The sequence below is a fragment of the Equus przewalskii genome, chromosome 14 (genome assembly GCF_037783145.1).
Source record: "Equus przewalskii isolate Varuska chromosome 14, EquPr2, whole genome shotgun sequence".
Taxonomy (NCBI): Eukaryota; Metazoa; Chordata; class Mammalia; order Perissodactyla; family Equidae; genus Equus; species Equus przewalskii.
The window spans coordinates 64,278,010-64,300,699 of NC_091844.1; the positions used below are offsets into that span (position 1 = coordinate 64,278,010).

Below are 22,690 nucleotides of genomic sequence, written 5' to 3' on the forward strand. Positions count from 1 at the left end.
AAACACTTTTCATTGTAATGAGAAGTAGTGGTTCCCAAATGCTGGTCTGAGATGAACTTTTAGCTGTTGTGCATTGAAGTAAGTATCAGGACATTGTAGTGAGTGTGGTTTTCATAGCCCCACTATGGTTCATTGATTTTAAGATGTACATTTTCCCGCATTTTAACATTTCTGATGTTAGGATGTGTTTTAGAATCAGTGGTATCTTAAAATCATTGTCAGTTATGAAATAAGTTGTCCCCGCCTGCACATATGTGAATTCAATAATTAATCCTGCTGGTGTGATTAGACAATTGCAACCCATTGATGTTTATGTTAACATACCATTTAAGGACCATTTATGGAAGTGATTACCATTCCTGGATTGTGTTCTGAAACGTTCTTTTAGTTACATCTTCTGGTGATACCTTTGGTAAGATCAAGAAATGTATGGCACCAAGACTTGGACAATGTTTGCTTGGACAAAAGTCCCAGAGGCAATAGAGGAACACTTTTAAAATAAATATTGCATCACTGTCTCTTTAAATGGTACAGATGATGATATTATGGAAAAACAAGGATTACTGATGACTCTGAGTTAAAAAGCAATTTAGATATCAGATTGTGAATGTGAAGAAAATTTCAAGAATACCTTGAATTTATTTTGCTTTTTAAAAATATACGTTAACACGATAGTGTTATATGAAAATTCATGTTTAAAGAACTTTTCCAATAAACATAAAATAAAAAGTTCTAAGTGATAAGAATGCATATGTCCTAGTTTAATTGGGAAGGTTTTTTTTTTTCTTTCTTCGTGGTACATAAAATAATAGTGCACCTTAATAATGTTGGTTTCTTGGAGTCAGTGAAATCTGGTTAATTTATTTAGTTTAAAGGACTGAGATTATCTTAAAATTGTGTTCTTCTTACTTTTTGGTGTTATGATGTTTATTTTATGAAATCATGGTGATCAATGATAAGCTATTGATATGATTTAAATGTCCTTTCTTGGTAAAATAAAAAATTGGTAACCCTATGTTGGTCCCCCCAATTTTTTTTGAACTTTTGTTGGCTTATGAAATTCAGAGATCCAGGAACCACTGTTATAAAAACCCTGACATATTAATATTATGATATGTAGATTTTCACCACAGGTCAGAGTTTATTTCGTAGTTTGGTTTGAACAGGTTTCACTGAATGGTTAATAACAAAATACTAGGTCTGGCAGCCTACTTTTGTTTGGCTTTGTATTTTTTGCTTCAGCTTTTTCTGTTGTTACTTTGACTTAACCAGTTCTGTGGAATTGAGTTTACTGTGCTAATGGGCAGATACCACTTGAAAAAGAATGATAAAAAAGTTGTGGCAATTGGTTATTCTTTACCTTATATATGTGGGATAGTTTGAGCAACACTGGAAGGCTCCTCCCCTAACCAGAAATGTCTCTCCTACCAGCTTGTCCTGGTGTCTGAAATTTTTGTCTTTCAGGCGTTCTTTGGATTTAAGACATTGACAGTTATAAGCTTCATGAAGGCAGGTATCATATGTCATTTTTTGTTTTTTGCTATAGCTCCAGCATCCATCCGACTTCCTGGCACATAAATAGCTGTTCCATAAATATTTATTCAATTAACAAGTGAAAGCAAATGTTACTTGTAACATTAAAACATTATTGGTGATAGTTAACCTTAATGATGTAATAATTGATTAAACAGTTAGTAGAAAATAAAGCTGTTAGGTAATTGAAAAACAGTTCAGATAAATTCTAGGAAAGGTGAGTGATAGATCTCGAGTGGTTCTCAGGCTTTTTGAAGTATATATCCTTCTTCCCTGACTTTTAGGAATCTTCTTCATGTCAGAAAATACAGTTATTCCTACAAGACAGTAGTTGTTCTTTATTATCTGTTGCTTGAGAAAATGTATGATTAAAAAAATGTAAAAAATTTTATTAACACTTTTAAATGTATATGTCTTTCTTAATCTGTGATTGATAGGTCTTATGTTTATCTAGACATTTATTTTTATTATTTTTTTAATTTTTATTTTTCTTCCCAAAGCCCCCCCAGTACATAGTTGTATATTCTAGTTGTGAGTGCCCCTGGTTGTGCTATGTAGATGCCGCCTCAGCATGGCCTGATGAGCGGTGCCCCGTCTGCGCCCAGGATCCGAACTGGCGAAACCCTGGGCTGCTGAAGCGGAGTGCCCGAACTTAGCCACTTGGCCATGGGGCCAGCCCCTAGACATTTATTTTATTTCTAGATAAAACTTGGTATGCATATAGATTTGTGGAGTCCTTGGGGTCCAAGGCCCTGTTTTGGTTGGCAACCATTGATCTAGACTTGCTACTGGAGTGTGGTCTATTGGCCAGCAAACATTGCTATCACCTGGGGAGCATGTTAGAAGTGCAGACTCTCAGGCCCTACTCCAGAACTGTAGAATCAGAATTAGCATTTTAACAAAATCCTCAATTGCACATTGTTTGACAAGAATGTATAGAACACATGACTTTTGTTCAGAAGAAGGAGGCCACTGAATTTTTTTTTTTTTTTTTTGCAAAGAGGAATAGGAGGAGCAGGACAAACAGAGATAGAAAAGTATAGAAAACCAATTTGGCTTACTTAATTTCCATACTTTAGAATGGTGCTGTTAATTAGTTGCATAGGAATTCCTGAAAAAAACCGGTGTGTGTGTGTTTAATATCTCTATGGTTTTGTTCCATGCGAATAAACTTACTTATGAAATATTGTTTGATTCAAGTGGAATTCAAACAGAAGTGTTAACTGAATTCACTGTAACACATTACTTATTGTCTGTTGTTAAAGGAAATACTTTAGCATTTGTCCTTTGGGAACCTAGTTTTACTCTTTTATCCAAAGAAATAAATGCCCATTTATCCCTCTTGAGGCAAGGTCATACAACCATGAAGTAGTTTTGCTGGGATTTAACAGTGGTTTTGATTTTTCCATTCATCAGTGTGCCTTCAAATCCAATGGTGTTTGGAAAACAAGCACATATTTACATCATCTTTATACATTAAAGATACCATATTGCCAAGTATCAGCCTCTGTGGAAGAACTCAAATTCATTCTTTTGCTTGATACTTTATAGATCAGTTAAGCAACATATTAATAAACATGTATTCTCAATTATCTTTGAAAATCTTGGAGTTTGGCTTTTTACCTTAGGATCCTTCTGAAGAAATTGGGCTTTTTACAGGAGGACTGATATGAAAGCCTGGTTTAGTGCTTAAAATCAGTGAAGTTGGTGGCAGTAGGGTGGCTGAATTAGGAGATGTTATTTTCTTTGCTCTTATCTGTTTTTCAATTTCTGTTTTGTACACTTCCTGTAATGTGAAAATATTTAGAGCAATACTCAGTCATTTTCAGTTAATATGAAATTTATTAGGCAGCTAAAAGTTTAGTTACTTTGAAAATAGAAACTATTTTGCTTGAATTAATAATGAGATTAATTTTTTTAATAATTATCCTTAAATTATCCTTAAAATTATCCTTAAAAATAAGCTACATCGTTGCTGAGTCAGACCTTTGTTGTGCTTTGGCAATTTACAGATGGAGTGTCCATTATAAACTTGACCTGTTTATGTGTATAGTCCTTAACATATGCGGAAGGATTTCCAAATCAGTAGATGCTTAATCTCAGTGGATATTTGGGAAGTACAAATTAGAAGAAACAGAGGGATACCATTTCTTACCCATCAAATTGGCAAAAATTAAAAATTCTGACTGTCAAATATTGGTAAGGATGTAAGTAAATGAGAATTTTTACCCATTGCTGATGTTGGAGGAATAGAATTTAAATAAAAACCTCCCGCCATCTCAGAAAACCTCTCTTCAAAGATAGAAGAGAAAGAAAGCAGTTTTATTTTTAAATAAGCATTAAACTAGAAGGTGATGCACATCACAGGCAATCTGCTAAGAGATTGAAAAGACCTAAAGAGAGCTCACCCTTTTATATAGCTAAGCAGATACAACCTATTACATACATGTTCTCAAGATAAATTTATAAGTGGTGCTCAGGTAAGAGGTCTTGAGAGCAACATTTGTCACACATAGTTCATCCTAAATTTACTTGGTAATTGGAGTGACCATGTGTATTAGCTAATTGGCTTTATCCAAAGGAAAAATAAACTTATGTCTTCATGACAGGAGGTAATTTTGCAACTTGGAGCTAGGTGGCCGGCCAAAGTTAGGCTCCTGCCCTCCCACAAAAACTGGCAGAAAGGAGGACTATCTTCCTTGGTGATCGCCATTCAGAGAGATGGTTATCAGGTCCTTGAGAAGACAGTCCTGGGTTGCTGGTTAAAGGCTTAATTAGCTTTTAAAAAGATTTAAATACATTTCAAAGGGGCAGAGAAATAATTTACAATTAGAAATTTTCTAAAGAAAATGCTCTCTAAGAAAAGTATGTGTAGGGTATCTCTCCCCTTATCTTTAACAAGGAGAGTTAAATCTCTTATTTTTATTTGCCCTTATACTACTGGGTAAATTGATCTAGCTGCTTTTGTGGGCAATTTAGCAATGTTCTAGCATAGTTGAAGATGTGCATACCCTATGATCCAGTACTTTCATTTCCAGATAAATTCCAGAGGAACTCTTAACATATGTTTATAAGAAACTTGTAGCATTGTATATTAGCAGTGAAACAATAGAAACAACCAAAATGTCTATGAACAGAAGAATAAATAGATAAATTTGGGTCTATTCATATATTACAATACTATGCAGCATTGAAAATGAATGAATTAGAGCTACATAGATCAACATGAATAATTTTTAAAAACTATATTGAATGACTAAAACAAGTTGCAGAAGGACATGTACAGTATATTTATGTAACATTTAAAAACATACAGAACAAAATAATACATATATTATGGATACATATATTAGTAAAAGTATAGTGCAACTATAAACGCCAAAATCAGAAAGTGGTTACCTCTAAGGAGGGAAGTGTATAATGTGATCAGCAAGGGATTCAACTGTGTCTTTATTACTTTGTTTTTTAATAAAGGAAGATCTTAAGTAAATAAGGCAGAATGTTAAAATTCAGTTTATTTGGGCAGTGGGTCTATGGGTGTTTCTTATATTATTATCTAGATTCTTTTGTAATGTTTGAATATTTTATGATTAAAAGTTTAAGAAGAGAGAGCCAGAGAAAAAGGAGGCCAGAGAAATGGGGTGGTAGTTGGGGGATAATCAGTCTGCTAGTATCACATATTTTCATGCTAATGGTAATGCTCTAGTGAAAAGGGACAGGTTAGTGCAGGAGACTGGGACAGTTGTAAGAGCAGAGTCCTGGAATAAGAAAAACACTGTGGGATCTAGTGCAGAAGTAATGTTTGGCTTTTAATAGGAGCAAGGACTCTATTTGTTGAAACAGGAGGGAAAGCTGAATAAGTTGATGGGAAGAGGAAGTAATTCTCTTCTGAATTTAGGGTGACTAACATCCAGGTTTGCCTGGAACTGAGAGGATCCCTAGGATGCAGGACTTTCAGTGCTAGAACTGGGAAAGTCCTGGGCAAACCAGGATGGTTGGCCATCCTACTTCTGATTGATGAAATGAAAAGCAGGATCATCTGCTGGGAGTGAGAAGGGGATAAGGTAAAAGGGGAAACTATATGAGGTAATTCTCTATCTTAAAGATGGGAGAGCAGATTCACTAGGTTAATGTGGTATGATTTCTGAGCTTTGCTAAGGGTCTGCTGAAACTTATGGTTATAATTTCAAAGTTCATATGGTTGTATTTCTTTTCAGTCTCATTCAGCTATTCAGGTGGAGGTACTGTGTTAAGTGAAAAGTTGGTTTCAACTATGATTTGACTAGGATGGAGGAAGAGAAGAGTAAGGGAGTGAGGCCATAGGCAAGGGAATGATTATAGTGATGGACTGTCAGGTCTCATGCTGGGTAAGAAGTGAAGAAGAGAAAGGATGAAGGACATGGGGAACGTGACTCCAAATCTGTTGAAGTCAACATATTTCTAGGAGTGAACTGGAAAGTTAAGAAGTAAAGAGAGCAGGATGCTTGAAATTGAGATTTTGAAGTGGTGTAGTTACTGGTTATTGATATGATCATGGGACTAGGGGACTGGAGTGGATGGAAGGAAAGGTCATTGGGTGTGGGAGTGACCACTCCATGGATGTGATTTTAGTGATTAAGGCAGGTTTTGGTATTTTAAAAAAAGTACTCATTCATTTTCTTTTCATGTGCTAACAGTTTTCTGTTTCTTGTTTTATTTTGTTTAACACTGTCTCAAATTGTAGATTGTATTGTTGTTGTTCTAGAGTGAAGAAGGTTGTAAATAAGTAAATGTATAGAAACAAATTTTGTTTAATCAGTACTTGGCTTTATCAGATCACTTGCTGGAGACTTTGTAGTTGGTTAAGTTTCAAATCTAAGCTGATGATCCCACTGCCCATTAAGCTATTTTGGTCCCAGCTAGGTGCAATGAGGGCCTTGTGTCATGTATGGTTACCTATAGTACATTGCTTTGTTGACTCCAATTTCCTTTCTTCTCTTTTTATAGGACCGCAGCTGAATGCACAGCTAGAAGGTTGGCTTTCACAAGTACAGTCTACAAAAAGACCTGCTAGAGCCATTATTGCACCGTAAGTTTTAGGGATCTTTACCTGGAATCTTTCATATATTATCAATAAAGAATGAGTATGTACAGATTGAACTAAAAATTAAAAACTAATGCTATGTTGAGCTGAAGAAATTATATTCAGTAATTTTCGTGATTCTTGTGGCTTTCACTTTAGCTCAAGGATAAAGGAATTGGCTACTTTATTTTCTCACATGCAGTGTGTAATTTCAAAATTTATTTTTGGTAATAAAACTAACCTTTAAAGCAGAGGGTTGTTTAGGTAAACTTGGTGATTTCACTAGTGTTAATTGGTATAAATGAATAAGTTCTGTTTTAAACAGTAAAAAGATCTATTTTAATCCAGATAATTTTTAATTTATAATGAAAGAGATGCAGTTAGTATAATATGGTGCAATAGGGAATAACAACCAAATTTTGGGGGGAGGGGTAGATTTTTTTAATGAAGAAAATCTGTGACTATTTGTCTTTGAATGTTAGAGGGCTTTTTAGAACTACAAGCTAGCAAATATACAGTTAATGATGTGTCTGTGTATGATATGAATTCAGTTAATTTTGATTTGGTTTCCAGTGTTAACCTTCAAAATGATTTGGTTTCCAGTGTTAACCTTCAAAATACATTGTTTTATCACATGTTAACATTTTTCTGAGAAGAGTAAAGGTTGACGTTTGTGCCATTTTTCTCACAGCAGCATCTTTTATGTGATTTTTATTGAGTTAAGGTTGGTACCTTGATAAATAGTAAATAGTGAAAATAATAATAACCACTTATTAAAAAATATGGGAATTAAATGAGTAAATATAAAGATCCTACATTAGTGTTGGCACATAATAAGTATTCCATAAATGTTAAGTATTTTATGTGCCAAAAATTTTGTTAAATACTCCATTTGTATGATATAACTTGATCTCATTTAATAGACAGGGAGGCTGACTGTACCACTTACAAGCTCTGTGACATACAAGTTATTTAATTTCTTGTGCCTTTGTCTCATTTGCAAAATTGGAATGATAACAGTACCTCCATGTAGTTTTTTTGATGATTAAATGAGCTAATCTTTATAAAATTGTAGCGTAATGACGTATTATTTTTTTAATCACTCAGCAAATACCAGACTAAATGCCAGGTATTCTTCTTTGTGCTGCTTTTTGAGTAAATCAAAATTGCTACTCTCATGGTGCTTGAACATTTTAGTACTTGGGGAAGACAGACAGTAAGCAGTTAAAGCAGTTAAATAATTATATTCTCTGTCATGTGCTAATGGGTGCTAAGAAGAAAATAAAGTAAATCAGAAGATTGAGAGTGACAGTATGAGTAGGGAGTTGCTAGTTATATAGGATAGTAAGAGAAGGTCTCCTTGATAAGGTAACATTTGAGCCCAAATGATATGAGAGAGAAGTTATGCAGATACCCAGGGAAAGAGAGTTTCAGGTAGAGAAACAGCAAGCACAGAGGCTCTGGGGTGGGATCTGCTTACTGTGTTTAAGGAAAAGCAGGGAGGCTAGTGTGGCTGGAGTGGCATGTGCAAGAGAAAGAGTAGAAGATGACAGAGGCAGCAGGGCCTAGATTGTGCAGAGGCTCTGTAGGCTGTTATGAAAGCTTTGGTTTTTATTCTAAGTGATATGGTAAGTCATGAGAAATTTTGAGCAGAAAAGTGACATGATCTGACTTAGGTTTGAAAAGGATTACTCCTGCTGCTGTATGGACGTTCTGTTTTGTGGGAACATGGAGTCCAGTTTAGTAGACTTATTTCAATAGTACAGAAAGAGATGACATAGTGGTTTTGATTGGGGGCTAGTGATGGAGGTGATGAGAAGCAATGTATTCTGGATGTATTTTGAAGGTAGGACCAATAAAATAGAGGAGTCAAGGATGACTCTTAAGTTTTGGCCTGTGAAACTGGAAGGATGGAATTGCTTCTATACTGATAAGGGGCAAATGGGGTGGAGGTTGGGAGTAGATTTTGAAGTCTTTATGTAGAATCTAGGATTTGGTTTTGACCATGTTAATGTTGAGAAGCCTCTTAGGCGTCCCAGTGGAGATTTCAAATGGGCAGCTAGATTATTGAATCTAGAGTACAGAGAAGAAGAGTGAGCTATGTTGGTGTATATTTCACACTTAAAATCTAAACAGGCAGTGATTGCCTAGGAAGTGAAATAAGATAAAGAGATTCAAGGAGTAAACCCTTAGGCAAGCCGACTTTATTTAGAGGTCAGGATGAAGATGAGCATTTGCAAAGGAGATGCTGAAGGAAGACCGGTGAGGAAGGAGGAAAACCAAGAGTAAGTGGTATCTTTGGGAGGCAAAAGGAAGAAAAATGTGTCAGGGAGGAGAAAATGATCAACTGTGTCAAATTCTGTCGATAGGTCAAATAAAAGGAGAACTGAGAATTGACAATTGGATTTTGCAATGTGGAGATTGCTGGTTACCTTGATAAGAACCATTTCTGTGGTGTGGTGGGGATGAAAGCACACTTGGAGTAGATTCAAGGAAGAATTGGAGAGGAAATAGAGACAGTGAATATAGATAGTTTTTTGAGGAATTTTACTATAAAATATCAAGGAAATAGAGCAATGGGAATATGGTGTCAGGGAAGAATTTTTATTTAAGGTGGGAGATATTAAAGTGTTTATAACATTGATGAAATGATCCAGTAGAGAAAGAAAATTGATGCAGGGATAAGACGGGAAGTTTGCATAAATGAGATCCTTCATTGGGTGAGAAATATGGATTAATAGTCATCTCTTTATAGTAACTCATGAGATAGGTTCTATTGTCATTACTATCAATTCGCTGGTATTTGACTAGTATGATGGTATGCTACCTTCCTAGTTAAAACTTCTTCTAAATGTGGGAGCTGAGCTGAATCAACATGTAATTGAGTTGAGGTTAGTTAGTCATGAAAAAGTAGCTAGACTTGTTTCCTTTTGTAGTTAGTTTTAAATTGAAGTCATTGGCAGTGGCCTGGGAATGAAATGGTTGAGCCTCAGTTACAAATATATCGATTTGTAAAAGATTTCCAAGTTACCTTGGGTTTTAAAATGGATGTTTGAGAGTAGTTTTGTCTTTGGTGTGCATGTTTCTGCTATGTAGGACTTTGTAGTTATGTTTATGCATATATAAGCAATTTCTATTTTGTTAACATACAAAAACTTTAAATCTAGGCCAGTTTATCTTATATGATTTCCAGAGGTAATTATTTTCCTTTCCAGAGTTACCTGTTTTTTCCTGAAGCAGAAAAGCAACAACAAATATTTTATTGTTGTATAGGCACAATAGCATCTTTGTGAGAATATACTTATATAGTAATTAGAAAACTTAAAATTTTAAGATTTCTACTTTTATTTCAAATCAAATGTATCAAAAACATTAAATTTTATAAATTCTAGCTCTCTGGGACCAATTTTTCTTAGATTTTGCCTTCAAGGCATAAATCCTATAAGGGGAACCTTAAAAAATAAACTCAGAACCTAGAAAGCAAGTGCTTAAATAGATTACTTTTATATTGATGCAGATTAAGTAGAATAATGTCATTAAAGAATAAATATTGACCCATTAACCAGCTGTTGATTAATCTTAATGAATTCTAAACTATATGATATATAGGCAAGCACATTTGTGGGATTCAAAAGAATTTAATTTGGTTAAAAAATATCCTTTGAATTTAGAACTACCTTACTTATCTTGAGGCACAGGAGACAGTGTGTGGCCCGGGGATAAATATTGAAATGATCTCATGAACTAGGAGTTCCACAAGTTTTCCTACCATGACTGCCAGACACCTTGATGCCAAAATTGTGGTTTGTCTTGCAGGATGCAGGAATATCTCAGCAATCCTTAGATGAAACAGTTCAGATGTGCAGCAATTAAGAAATTTCTTATTGAATATAGAAATATAATCAGATAATTGGGGAGGGGGCTTATTTATATGATCAAATTGTGTTTTTACTATAAAGCAGACACTGTGAATATTGAAGCTCCCCTCATACATTTAAAATAGAGTTTGATTTGTTAGTAGTTAACCTAGTAGGAGTAGGGTAGAATAAAGGATACTTTCACTTTTTGTTGTGTACCCTTCTTTATTGTTTGACTTTTTTACTGTGTGCATATATTACTTTTAATATAAAAACTTGTGTAAAAAATTTAAAAGCTAAGAAGTATTTATACAGAAGAGCGGTTTGTATATAGTGAAGCATACCTGTAGCACTCTACCAGTGTATATCGCGAGACAGTGAATCTTCATAAACTATGTAATTAATTTAAGGTTACTGAGATGCACAGCTTATTTATTTGTCATCCTTGTTTATATTAGCAGTAGGTTATTCCCTGCAATATCTCAAATCCTATGTATTCTAGCAGTAAAAAAATCTCCCATGAAACATTGCGGTTAGTATATTCTTATTTGACTTGTATAACTTTAATAACTTTCCTTAGCTCTTAGTATTGTTTACTTAATATCTTGAAATTCTATTTTATAAAAATAAAACATTCTACATAATGACTATCTAACCTGGACGTTTTTTTGCTTGTAATCCTCTGCTGGTTTTTTTTTTATTGAAGCCAGGAATCTTGAGGGCCGTTGAGCAGTGCCCATGAAAGAAAAGAATAAAAGGCTAGGGGGAGTAAAATAAAGTTGAGAGAGGCAACGTGGAAGCTGCTGCTTCTGCTAACTGTTTCGGGCCAGTTGTTCTTCAAGTTGATTCCATATGTTCACAGGTCTTTTTAAATTCAGTTTCTAGGTCATACCTTAGCTTACATAGAGCTTAGAAACTTTTCTTATTGCTCAAGGAGATCTTCTTGTTTCCTCTGGTCCAGTCTTCTCATTTCATCTAATCCAATCATTTTATTTTGCATTTTTGCTGCTATTAAGTAGCACTAGGAGTACGAGAACCTGATTTTGTTGAATCCAAATAATCGTCCTTTTGTTATTCCCTATATCCTCTTCGATGAAAAGCCGCTCACAGAATGTGTGGTAGACTGTTGGCATTCACAGTTTATACTATTCATCTATAACCTTGAGGGTCTCAGAATGAACAAATGAAAGTCCATGTCATGTAGTAATTGGTAATTTTCCTGATGTAGGAATTTAAATTATATCACACTGCGAGGTTGCTGTGTGGGAAACTGTGACTTCACCAGTAAATGCTCACAGATAATGCATTCTCACTTGATTGTAGCTCTATGAGAGGCACAGAAATCCTGGAGGGTTAGGAGCTGGACTTGTTGATATAAAGGGTCTGCTGTGTAGGAGTAAAGGGAGAAGCAAAAGTTGTCCCTGTTAAAAGGAAGATCCGTTTTTAGAGGTGTGGTTTGAGCCTCATGCCAAATTATAGGTATTAAAAGTATAATTTGGTGCTTGTCTTCATGAAAAGTTACATTGAGAACCAGAGTAACCTGGAAAAGCTAGCAGGGATGACTTTGTATTAAGGATTTTAAGAGCTTTTAAAAGACTGACTGGGACACACTTTAATGATGCATAGTCACATATCTGTAGAGCTCAAATGTTCATTGCTGTTCTGGCTGCTACGCACAAAAGAAGAAACCTTAGATGTTCCCTTAGTGAAAGCTCCTTTATTATGACTGATTCCTTAATGAAAACTTGTTTTCACATACATGTAGAATCATAAATTCTATTAGCAAGAGAAAGGTGTAGGAACAGAGGATCAGTCATGAGATTTGGTGGTGTTTTTTTTTTTTTTTTTTTTTTTTTTGAGGAAGATTATCCCTGAGCTAACTACTGCCAGTCCTCCTCTTTTTTGCTGAGGAAGCCTGGCCCTGAGCTAACATCCATGCTCTCTTCCTCTACTTTATATGTGGGATGCCTACCACAGCATGGTGTGCCAAGTGGTGCCATGTCCGCACCTGGGATCCGAACTGGCGAACCCTGGGCCACTGAGAAGCAGAACGTGCGAACTTAACCGCTGCGCCACCAGGCCAGCCCCTGATAATTATTACTATGTCTTTCTTCATACCATATATCTAGGCCAGGATAAAGTAAAGTATTAGAAATTCTTTGCTTTGACTGTGATCTTGGTCCCTTCATGAAGTGGAGTTCCTCATGATGTGGGTTAAGAGGGATGATACACTTAATGATTTCTTGTTTTAAATGCTATGCAATATATTCTCTATCCAAATTAAGACTATCCCTCTCTTTTTGCATCTGTTTTGTCTTGCTTCAAAAAGACTTTTAAGCCTTCAACTTCAGAAAGGACTGAAATCATGAAATCTGAGTTCTATTTAAAACATATTTACCTCAGTTAATCTTGTTTTCAAAACCAGCATCCTTCCCTAGAGTCTTCTAGGATATATGATTCTGTGAGTATTCTTCCAGTTTTTAGGCTTGTTGCTCTTCCTGCTCCATGGACTCCTTTCCTTTTTCCTTGACATGTGTAAAGGTCTCTTTTGGTGGCTAAGAACAGAGTCTGGAGCCTCTACTGCCTTGCTTTAAGTCCTTGGGTGGGCAGTTACTGTGTGACCTTGAGCAAGTTTTTTAACCTTTCTGCTTTAGTTTCTTCACCTATAAAATGAGAAAAATAATTATTCCTATCATATAGGGTTGATGTGAGGAGTAAGTGAGTTAATGCTTTTGAGTTACATGGAAGAGTGCTTGACACTTAGTAAGTACTCAGTAAATGTTAGTTATTACCATTATCATAACTATCTTCCCCCTCCTCCTCATCCCCCTGTACCTACTTGGTCACTAAGATATGTCAGTCTTTCTTTTTAGACTCTAGAACATTCATTTCCCATTTCCCACTGCCAGTGATACCATGCTAGACCATGACATTGCTACCTCATGCTACAATTTCCAAGAGAGCGTCACTTAACTCCTCCTGCCTCTGATCTGTCCTTTGTGCTTTTGTTTTTCCATACTGAACTAATAACAGTTTCATATTGTCGCTCTCTGTGAAGAGCATACAGCAGTTTTTCAGTAGCTTGTTTCTTCAAGCCCAGACTCCTCTGTCTGACTCTGGCTAAGCATTACTCTCTGGTTCCGCTCAGGCCAGTTCCATACTTCCTCATCTACGTCATGCACTTGGACATTTGTTCGTGTTCCTCCTTCGGCCCTTCTGCCCTTCCTTTGGGCCCTTACCCTTCTACTCTTACAATTTCTGTTCTACCCACACTTCAAGAATCCAATGTTTCTAAGAAGGCTTTCTGGCTTTTAAGAACTGAGCTTGGGTAGGAACAGGATTGGTGAAACTGGGAGAGACTCAGACTAGAAAGACAGGTTGATTTAGGGATCAGAGTATGGATTTGGGGTCAGGGCCTTTAAGTTCAAGATTGGCAAATAGGAAGTCAAGGCTGAAAAGCAGAGCTAAGATGGAAGGACTAGTTTAAGGTATAAGAATTGGGAGTGGAGGGAATGGGATATGAGTAACAACTGAGAGCAAAGCATTGTTCAAAATCTGAGATGGGGGCCTGGCTGGTGGCGCAGGTGTTAAGTTTACATGTTCTACTTTTGTGGCCGAGGGTTTGCTGGTTCCGATACCCGGTGCAGACCTACCCACCGCTTGTCAAGCCATGCTGTGGCAGGCATCCCACATATAAAGTAGAGGAAGATGGGCATGGATGTTAGCTCAGGGCCAGTCTTCCTCAGCAAAAAAAAGAGGAGGATTGGTGGTGGATGTTAGCTCAGGGCTAATCTTCCTCAAAAAAAAAAAAAAAATCTGAGATGGCATTCAGGTTTGAGACAGACCAGGGCAGATCCGGATACATCAGATGGTTTTTAAGTTCCACATGGCCAGGCAAGATGGGATATTTCTGAATTGACAAGGGGGAGCCAGGAATGTTAAGATCAGGAGCAGGAGTTAGGAATCTGAGGCAGTCAGTATTGGGGTCTCAGCACTGGAAGATTGGGGACATAGGCAGATGGAATAGAGCCTCTGGTTAGGCTAGATTATCAAGATTGGTACGGGATGACAGCAAAACTGAATTTGCTGAGCCATAGAACAACTTACATTTCCTTCTGGCTGAGATTAGAAGTGGGATGTGAGAATATTGCTATATTTTGGCAACTTGATAGGCTTCCTTGCCAGAGGTATCAGGATAGAGTGACTACCATTAATCCAACCAATAAAGCCTTCAGTGATTTCAGCTTGCTTAGGGTACGTCCCGTATTGCTTAACTCTTGATTGAGCATATTTCTGTCTTGTATTGCTGTGATTGCCCTACGTAAATCTCTTTTTTCTCCATTCATATCTTAAGCTAGTTCAAATGAGGACCGTTTTAAAAATAGAGCTTTATTGTGATATGATTAACATACAGCTGCGTATGTTTAAAGTTTACAGTTTGATAAGTTTGAAATATGTATACCCCTGTGAAACCATCACCACAATTGAGATAATGAACATATTCATCATCCTTAAAAGTTTCGTTGTGCCCTTTTGTAATGCTTTCCTTATGCATTTCTCTGTACCTTCTCCCCTCCCACATCCACTGACTTACTTTCTGTCACTATAGATTAGATTTTATTTTCTAGAGTTATTTCAATGGGACAATACAGTATAAACTCTGTCTGGCTTCTCTCAGCATATTTCTTTCTTTCTTACCGATTTTTTTAGTGTAATTATTTTGAGTGTGTCAATAGTTCATTCCTTTCTATTGCTGAAGAGTATTCCATTGTATAGTTATATCTCAATTTGTTTATCCATTCACCTTTTGAAGGATGTTTGGTTGTTTCTAGTTTTTGGCAGTCGCACATGGAACTGGGATGAACGTTTGTGTGCAAATCTTCTTGTGAACATAAACAGTTCAGTATTGTCAAGTATATTCACACTGTTGTACAGCTGGTTTTCAGAGCTCTTTTTGTCTTGCAAAACAGTTACCTATTTTTTTTTAATTTTTATTGAATTAATGATAGGTTTCAATCTTGTGAAATTTCAGTTGTACATTATTGTTTGTCAGCCGTGTTGTAAGTGCACCCCTTCACCCTTTGTGCCCACCCCCTACCCCATCCTTCCCCTAGTAGCCACTAATCTGTTCTCTTTGTTTACATTTTTAACTTCCTCATATGAGTGGAGTCATAACGAGATTGTCCTTCTCTAACTGGCTTATTTCACTTAACATAATTCCCTCAAGGTCCATCCATGTTATTGCAAATGGGACGATTTTGTTCTGTTTTACGGCTGAGTAGTATTCCATTGTATATATATATACCACATCTTCTTTATCCATTCATCTGTTGATGGGCACTTAGGTTGCTTCCACGTCTTGGCTATTATAAATAATGCTGCAGTAAACATTGGGGTGCATAGGACTTTGGGAATTGCTGACTTTAAGCTCTTTGGATAGATACCCAGTAGTGGGATAGCTGGGTCGTATGGTAGTTCTGTTTTTAATTTTTTGATGAATCTCCATACTGTTTTCCATAGTGGCTGCACCAGTTTGCATTCCCACCAGCAGTGTATGAGTGTTCCTTTTTCTCCACAACCTCTCCAACATTTGTTACTATTTGTTTTGGTGGTTTTTGTCATTCTAATGGTGTAAGGTGATATCTTAGTGTAGTTTTGATTTGCATTTCCCTGGTGATCAGCGATGATGAACGTCTTTTCATGTGCCTATTGGCCATCCGTATATCTTCTTTGGAGAAATGTTGTTCGTGTCTCCTGCCCATTTTTTGATCAGGTTGTTTGTTTGATTTTTTGTTGTTGAGTTGTGTGAGTTCTTTATATATTATGGATATTAATCCTTTGTCAGATATATGGCTTGCAAATATTTTTTCCCAGTTAGTGGGTTGTTTTTTTGTTTCATTCCTGTTTTCATTTGCCTTGAAGAAGCCCTTTTAATCTGATGAAGTCCCATTTGTTTATTCTTTCTATTGTTTCCCTTGTCTGAGAAGACATGGTGTCCGAAAAGATCCTTTTAATACTGATGTCAAAGAGTGTACTCCTTATGTACTTTAGTGTACTGAAGCCTTATGGTTTCAGGTCTTACCTTTAGGTCTTTGATCCATTTTGAGTTTATTTTGGTGAATGGTGAGAAAGAATGGTCAATTTTCATTCTTTTACATGTGGCTTTCCAGTTTTCCCAGCACCATTTGTTGAAAAGACTTTCTTTTCTCCATTGAATGCCCTCAGCTCCTTTGTCGAAGATAAGCTGTCCACAGATGTGTGGTTTTATTTCTGGGCTTTCAATTTTGTTCCATTGATCTGTGCACTTGTTTTTGTACCAGTACCATGCTGTTCTGATTACTGTAGCTTTGTAGTATGTTTAGAAGTCAGGGATTGTGATACCTCTGATTTTGTTCTTTTTTCTCAGGATTGCTTTAGCAATTTGGGGTCTTTTGTTGTCCCATATGAGTTTTAGGATTCTTTGTTCAATTTCTGTAAAGAATGTCCTTGGGATTCTGATTGGGATTGTGTTGAATCTGTAGATTACTTTAGGTAGAATGGAGATTTTAACTATGTTTATGCTTCCAATCCATGTACATGGAATGTCTTTCCATCTCCTTAGGTCATCATCCACTTCTCTCAGAAAGGTCTTGTAATTTTCATCGTATAGGTCTTTCACTTCCTTAGTTAAATTCACCCCCAGGTATTTCATTCTTTTTGTAGCGATTGTGAATGGTATTGTGTTCTTGAGTTCTTTTTCTGTTAGTTCGTTATTAGAATATAGAAATGCTACTGATTTATGCAAATTGATTTTATACCCTGAAACTTTGCTGTAGTTGTTGATTACTTCTAACAGTTTTCCAATGGATTCTTTGGGGTTTTCTATATATAAGATCATGTCGTCTGCAAACAGCGAGATTTTCACTTCTTTCCTCCCTGTTTGGATTCCTTTTATTCCTTTTTCTTGCCTGATTGTTCTGGCCAGGACCTCCAGTACTATGTTAAATAACAGTGGTGGTAGAGGGCATCCTTGTCTCGTTCCTGTTTTCAGGGAGATGGTGCTCAGTTTTTGCCCATTGAGTATGATGTTGGCTGTGGTTTTGTCATATATGGCCTTTATTCTGAAATTTCTTTATATATTTAGATACAGATTTTCTTTATCAGATACATGCTTTACAAATATTTTCTCTCAGTCTTGTGTCTTGTCTTTTCAATTTACTGCACATCTTGAAATTGGCCATGGTGGGACAGATTTACTCCACATTAATTGGCAAATTGCTGCAAATCAGGGCTTTATTTTATTTTTTTAAAGATTGGCACCTGCGCTAACAGCTGTTCCCAATCTTCTTCTTTTTTTGTTTTTCTTCTACTTCTCCCCAAAGGCCCCCAGTATTTACTTGTATATTCTTGTTGTGAGTACCTCTGGTTGTGCTATGTGGGATGCCACCTCAGCATGGCTTGACAAGCAGTGCTGTGTCCACGCCCAGGATCCGAACCGGCAAAACCTGGGCCACAGAAGCAGAGTGAGAGAACTGAACCACTCCGCCACAGGGCTGGCCCCTCAGGGCTTTATTTTTTGTTGATTGTCTATACTTAAGGAAGTAATGAGGAAAGGTTAAGAATGCAGATTAAACTTAAAATTATATTGTGTCTGTAGCCTTAACTTGTGAATAGCACAAAAAAGTGAGGAAGGAAATATTCTGTCTAGTATTTGAAAAATATTTTCTAATCAGAAAAGAAGTCATTCAAGGTCTTGTCAGATGAGTCCAGTTCAGGCACATGTTTTTAATGCACTCTTGTCAGTTGCAGTCATTCCTTGGCTACAGATAAACGAGTTCTGCTAAAATCAGTGAAAGCATTCTGTGACAATCAATTGACTGTGTGGAATTTGCAATAAAGAGTATTATGTTTTTTCATTATTTGTAAATTGTGTGATACATATCTTTTTATTTCAGTAAAATTTATAATCTTATGTGCATATGTATGTGTATACATTTTTTTCCTGCAGAGCCAACTGTTAAACATTTACCGCATACCACTGGCCACATACTAATAAGCAAGCACGAAAGGAAGAGTTTCTAGACTCATGTAACTGGAATGAGTCAAGAAAGAAAAATGAGGTGTTGGAAACAAGTCATTCTATAGATGTTAAGAGAACCAATCTAATGCTAAGACCAGAAGATGAAAAGGGCAGAGTAGACAGAGAAAATGAAAGCTACAAAACACAGAAGGCCAAGTCAGTTCTCTTACCACTAAACACACAGAGGGAAATGAGTTGTTAGTTGTAGGGTATTTGCTTCCGTCTGATTTGACTTGCTCTTGGTCTTACCATTGTTATGTAATAAGTCTACTAATGGCATTGAAGAGGAATATTAAGAACTCAGTGTTACATTAGTAACTTCAAGTAATCCTTGAATGGCTCCAAATCTAATTTTCCTTCAGACCAAAAAAATTACAAAATACTTTTTAAAATTTAAAATTGGAACACAGAACCACTATGTGTTCCTTATTCTAGAAGTTGCGTCATTGGCTACATTGGTTTTTAATCTATACATTCAACTCTGTTGTGTTTACTATAGTTATTATATTCCTTTCAAAAGTTTTTTTTTCAGAATATCTTGATTTTGAATCTGATGATTAAGTTTAAAAATATTTTGTTTTGTAGCCATGCGGGATATACGTACTGTGGGTCTTGTGCTGCTCATGCTTACAAACAAGTGGATCCATCTATTACGTAAGTAATATAGTTAGATACCATTTTGTTTAAGTGGGAGAAGGTTGGGAATTATAATTGCTTTGTCACCAAAGTAATTTGTTTTTCATACTTATTGTTATTATATACTCAAGTTCACTAGGAATTTGACATTTTATAAATTTAATTAAACCTTATATAGGTTATGAAAAGCTTTAATAGTGTTTTTTATTGTCTGAACACTTAGTTTTTATCTTCCCTTTGTTTGGTAAAATGTTTAATTCTGGAAATGTTAGAAGGGTAATGTGATATTGCGGTTTATAAGAAGTATATATTTGGTCATTCAGATGACAAAATACGTTTCTCATATATATTTGGTCTTCGTCCACAGTTCCTGGCTCACAGCTCCCAAAACCCTTGGAATTTCATAAGTATTGTTATGCCAATGAGGTGACTTTTGGACCCCACTTAAGGACAGGGGCTGGTTGCTAGGAGAACCAACCATGTGATTAGAACTTTCAGTCCCACTCCTAGACTTCTAGGGAGGGGAGAGGGCCTGGAGGTTGAATCAGTTGCCAATGGCCAGTGATTTCATCAATCATGATGGTGTAACTGGAAGTTGGACTTCCACTTATAAAATTAATAAGTCATGGGGGTGTACAGCATGTACAGCATAGGGAATATAGTCAATACTATTGTAATAATTTTGTATGGTGACAAACAGTAACTAGACTTATTGTGATAATCATTTCATAATGTATATAAATATCGAATCAGTATGATATATACCTGAAGCTAATAAGATATTGTATGTCAATTATACTTCAATTTAAAAAAAAGTAGTAGAGAAATGCTTAATGTGAAAAAAAAATCATGACTATGTAATGAAGCCTCCATAAAAACCCAGAAGGAAAGGGTTCAGAGAGCTTCCAGGTTGGTGAACACGTGGAGATCTGGGGGAGTGTGGTGCGCCTGCAGAGGGTGTGGAAGCTCTGTGCCCTTTCCCCATACCTTGCCCTAGGCATCTCTTCCAACTGGCTGTTCCTGGGTTATATCCTTTTGTAGTAAACTGGTGATCTAGTAGGTAAAATGTTTCTGTGAGTTTTATGAGCCACTCTAGCAATTAGTCAAACCCAGGGAGTGGGTCATGGGAACTTCTGATTTATAGCCGGATGGTCAGAAGTACAGAGAACAACCATGATTTGTGACTGGTGTCTGAATTGAAGTCCAAGGAGGGAGTTGTTGGGACCCCCAATTTGTAGCAGCTTGGTCAGAAGCACAGGTAACAACTTGGGCTTGCGATTGGCATCTGAAGTGGAGGGTGGGGATGGGCAGTCCTGTGGGACTGAGCTCTCAACTTGTGAGATCTGATGCTGTCTCTGGGTAGATAGTATCAGAATTGAGTTGAATTCTTGGACACCCTGCTGATGCCTGAGGATTGCTTGTTGGAGGTGTGGGGGACTCCCCACTCTGCATGTTGTAATTGGTCCAGGAACACTAACAGTTAAATATTTTGATTTTTAATTTTTCTTTGAAAATTTGGAGATGAGCATTTTTAGGAAAAATGCAAAGCCCTTTGTTCAATTTTAATCACTTTGTAATTTAAAGTTCTTTATTGTACTTGTTAAGTTGTGGTTAATGAAAGAAGAATAATTTCTCGTTGACAGGATAAGGTACCTGAATTATTTTAGAATTTGACGGTGAATTTAATATGGCGTTTGAAGCATATTAGATCTTAGTAGTTCATTGACAGCTCTGAAATTAGCTTTAAATGATCTTTCTGGCAAATTGAGACTGATTGAATAGTATACTGCTTTCTAAAGTGAGAAACCTGTGAACTTTCAAAAGCTTCTGCTGGAAATAGCCACCTATATTACTTAATTGGCTGACCAGCATTTTATTTAAAAGGTTAATTCACTCCATGTGAACTAGTATCAGGGTCCAGTCTGTAATGCCAGTTGTACACACTGTGTGAATAGGTAAAATCGATCATCTTAGTTTTGTCAAGTGTTGCTTGTTAGGTTAGACCGGTACTCATAGAGATGAAGCATAATCATTCAAAAGACGTAACTCACAGCAGCCATGAATTTAAAAAGAAAATCTCACCCATAGCCTACTCCTTTGCCTTTGAGCAGTTTGTTCAAATTTTTAAAACAAAAGAGCTACACTTTTTTGTTTTTATGTGGTAGCTCTGCACATTGTATCACACCTTTGTTGAAAATTATTTTTAGTAAGTTTTTAATAGTAAATAAAATGATATTGTTTCCAAATTGATGAGGTTTTGGTTAGCCCTGCCTCATTTATGATGTTTTGAGGGGTGTCTTTAACAAATATTTCTTGATACGTACTTAATATACAATTTTAACAAATTTTTTTCATGAATAAGAGCAAATAAATATTAGATTGGAAAGATTTTCAGGAGCTTCCTTCATTTGACCCTGGGCCTATCAACCTGCTGTAATCAAGATTAGTTTATGTAACAGCCTTTTCCAAACCTTTTTTATTTGGCAGAATTTTTACTGATGATGTTATATGCTGGAAGGGTACTTTGAATTAAATTTGGCCTAAGAATATATAGAGAGATATAGAGCCTATATGTGTAGAAGTGGAAAGCGTGTATTAAAATAAGTTGTTGGAAAGTGAGAATGAAAGGAAAAAGAATAAGAAGGGAAGAGAGCAAAGGACTAAGAAGTGATAAAGGAGATCAGTAAAAAGAGAGGCAAATGATGGATGATGGTGTGATCAACTTATTTTTGCAATTAATATATAGTAATTGAATTCTGAATAAATAAATTAGAAGTTCTAAGTGTTAAAAATGACAATTGACAGCCCCAGTTGTATTTTCTTGAAAATTGCCCTCCATGAGATTTGCACTGTCTTCACAGTGCTTTGAGAAAATAAAGAACCTCGTTTTGGAAACTGTAAGCATAGAGGAAAAATAACAATCCAAGAGAGAAGGTTAAATTCTATACCACCAGCTTCCATTCTTACCTTCCACACTAATCCATTCTCTACGTGTCAACCAGGATCATCTTTTGTACTGTCTTGCAGTTCGAATGGATCTTTCAACTTTCCATGATTTTGTAGTATCTGGTGTGGAACATATGGAAAGTATTTGTTCATTGAGTTATGCAGATCTTTCAAAAGTTGACATTTCACCATACAATATGAGAAAATTGCGTTTATTAATATCACCACCAATTTAATCAGAAAAATCTTTAATTATTGGGAAGCTGTTAATCTCACAGTGATAGAAGTGCTGCAAAAGTCTAATTTTCACATAAAAACTTCAATTCTGTCATTGGCAACAAATATGTCAAATGTTTTCTTTGAAGTGGCAGGCTCATTGTGTTCATTTTCTACAAAATTTCTGCCAGATGCCTAAATTGGAATAACCGTAATTTGTCTACAGTCCTTTTTTGAAGTAAAAATTGTGTTACATGAAAAAAAAATGTCTAGTTTAACTTACAACTCACGATCACACAAATGCTTTCCCCTGAGATATGCTTCTGTGTGCGGTGAAGTGCTTTATGCATTTAGCACCACAAATTGAATGCATTTTGTCAT

The 22,690-nt window shown here is 36.1% G+C and overlaps 1 protein-coding gene across 4 annotated transcripts in view; it reads left to right on the forward strand.

The window, feature by feature from the left end:
• The window catches only part of MEMO1 (mediator of cell motility 1), a 119,490-nt gene that overhangs the window by 53,234 nt on the left and 43,566 nt on the right, over positions 1 to 22,690 (forward strand). For all 4 annotated transcript variants that reach the window (XR_011526612.1, XR_011526611.1, XM_070574153.1 and 1 more), the window contains 2 exons: positions 6,520 to 6,601; positions 19,097 to 19,165. Coding sequence is in view for 2 of the 4 variants with exons in the window: in XM_070574153.1 (XP_070430254.1) it covers positions 6,520 to 6,601; positions 19,097 to 19,165 (151 nt within the window). In the remaining 2 variants the exon portion in view is untranslated. The remainder of the gene's footprint in view (positions 1 to 6,519; positions 6,602 to 19,096; positions 19,166 to 22,690) is intronic.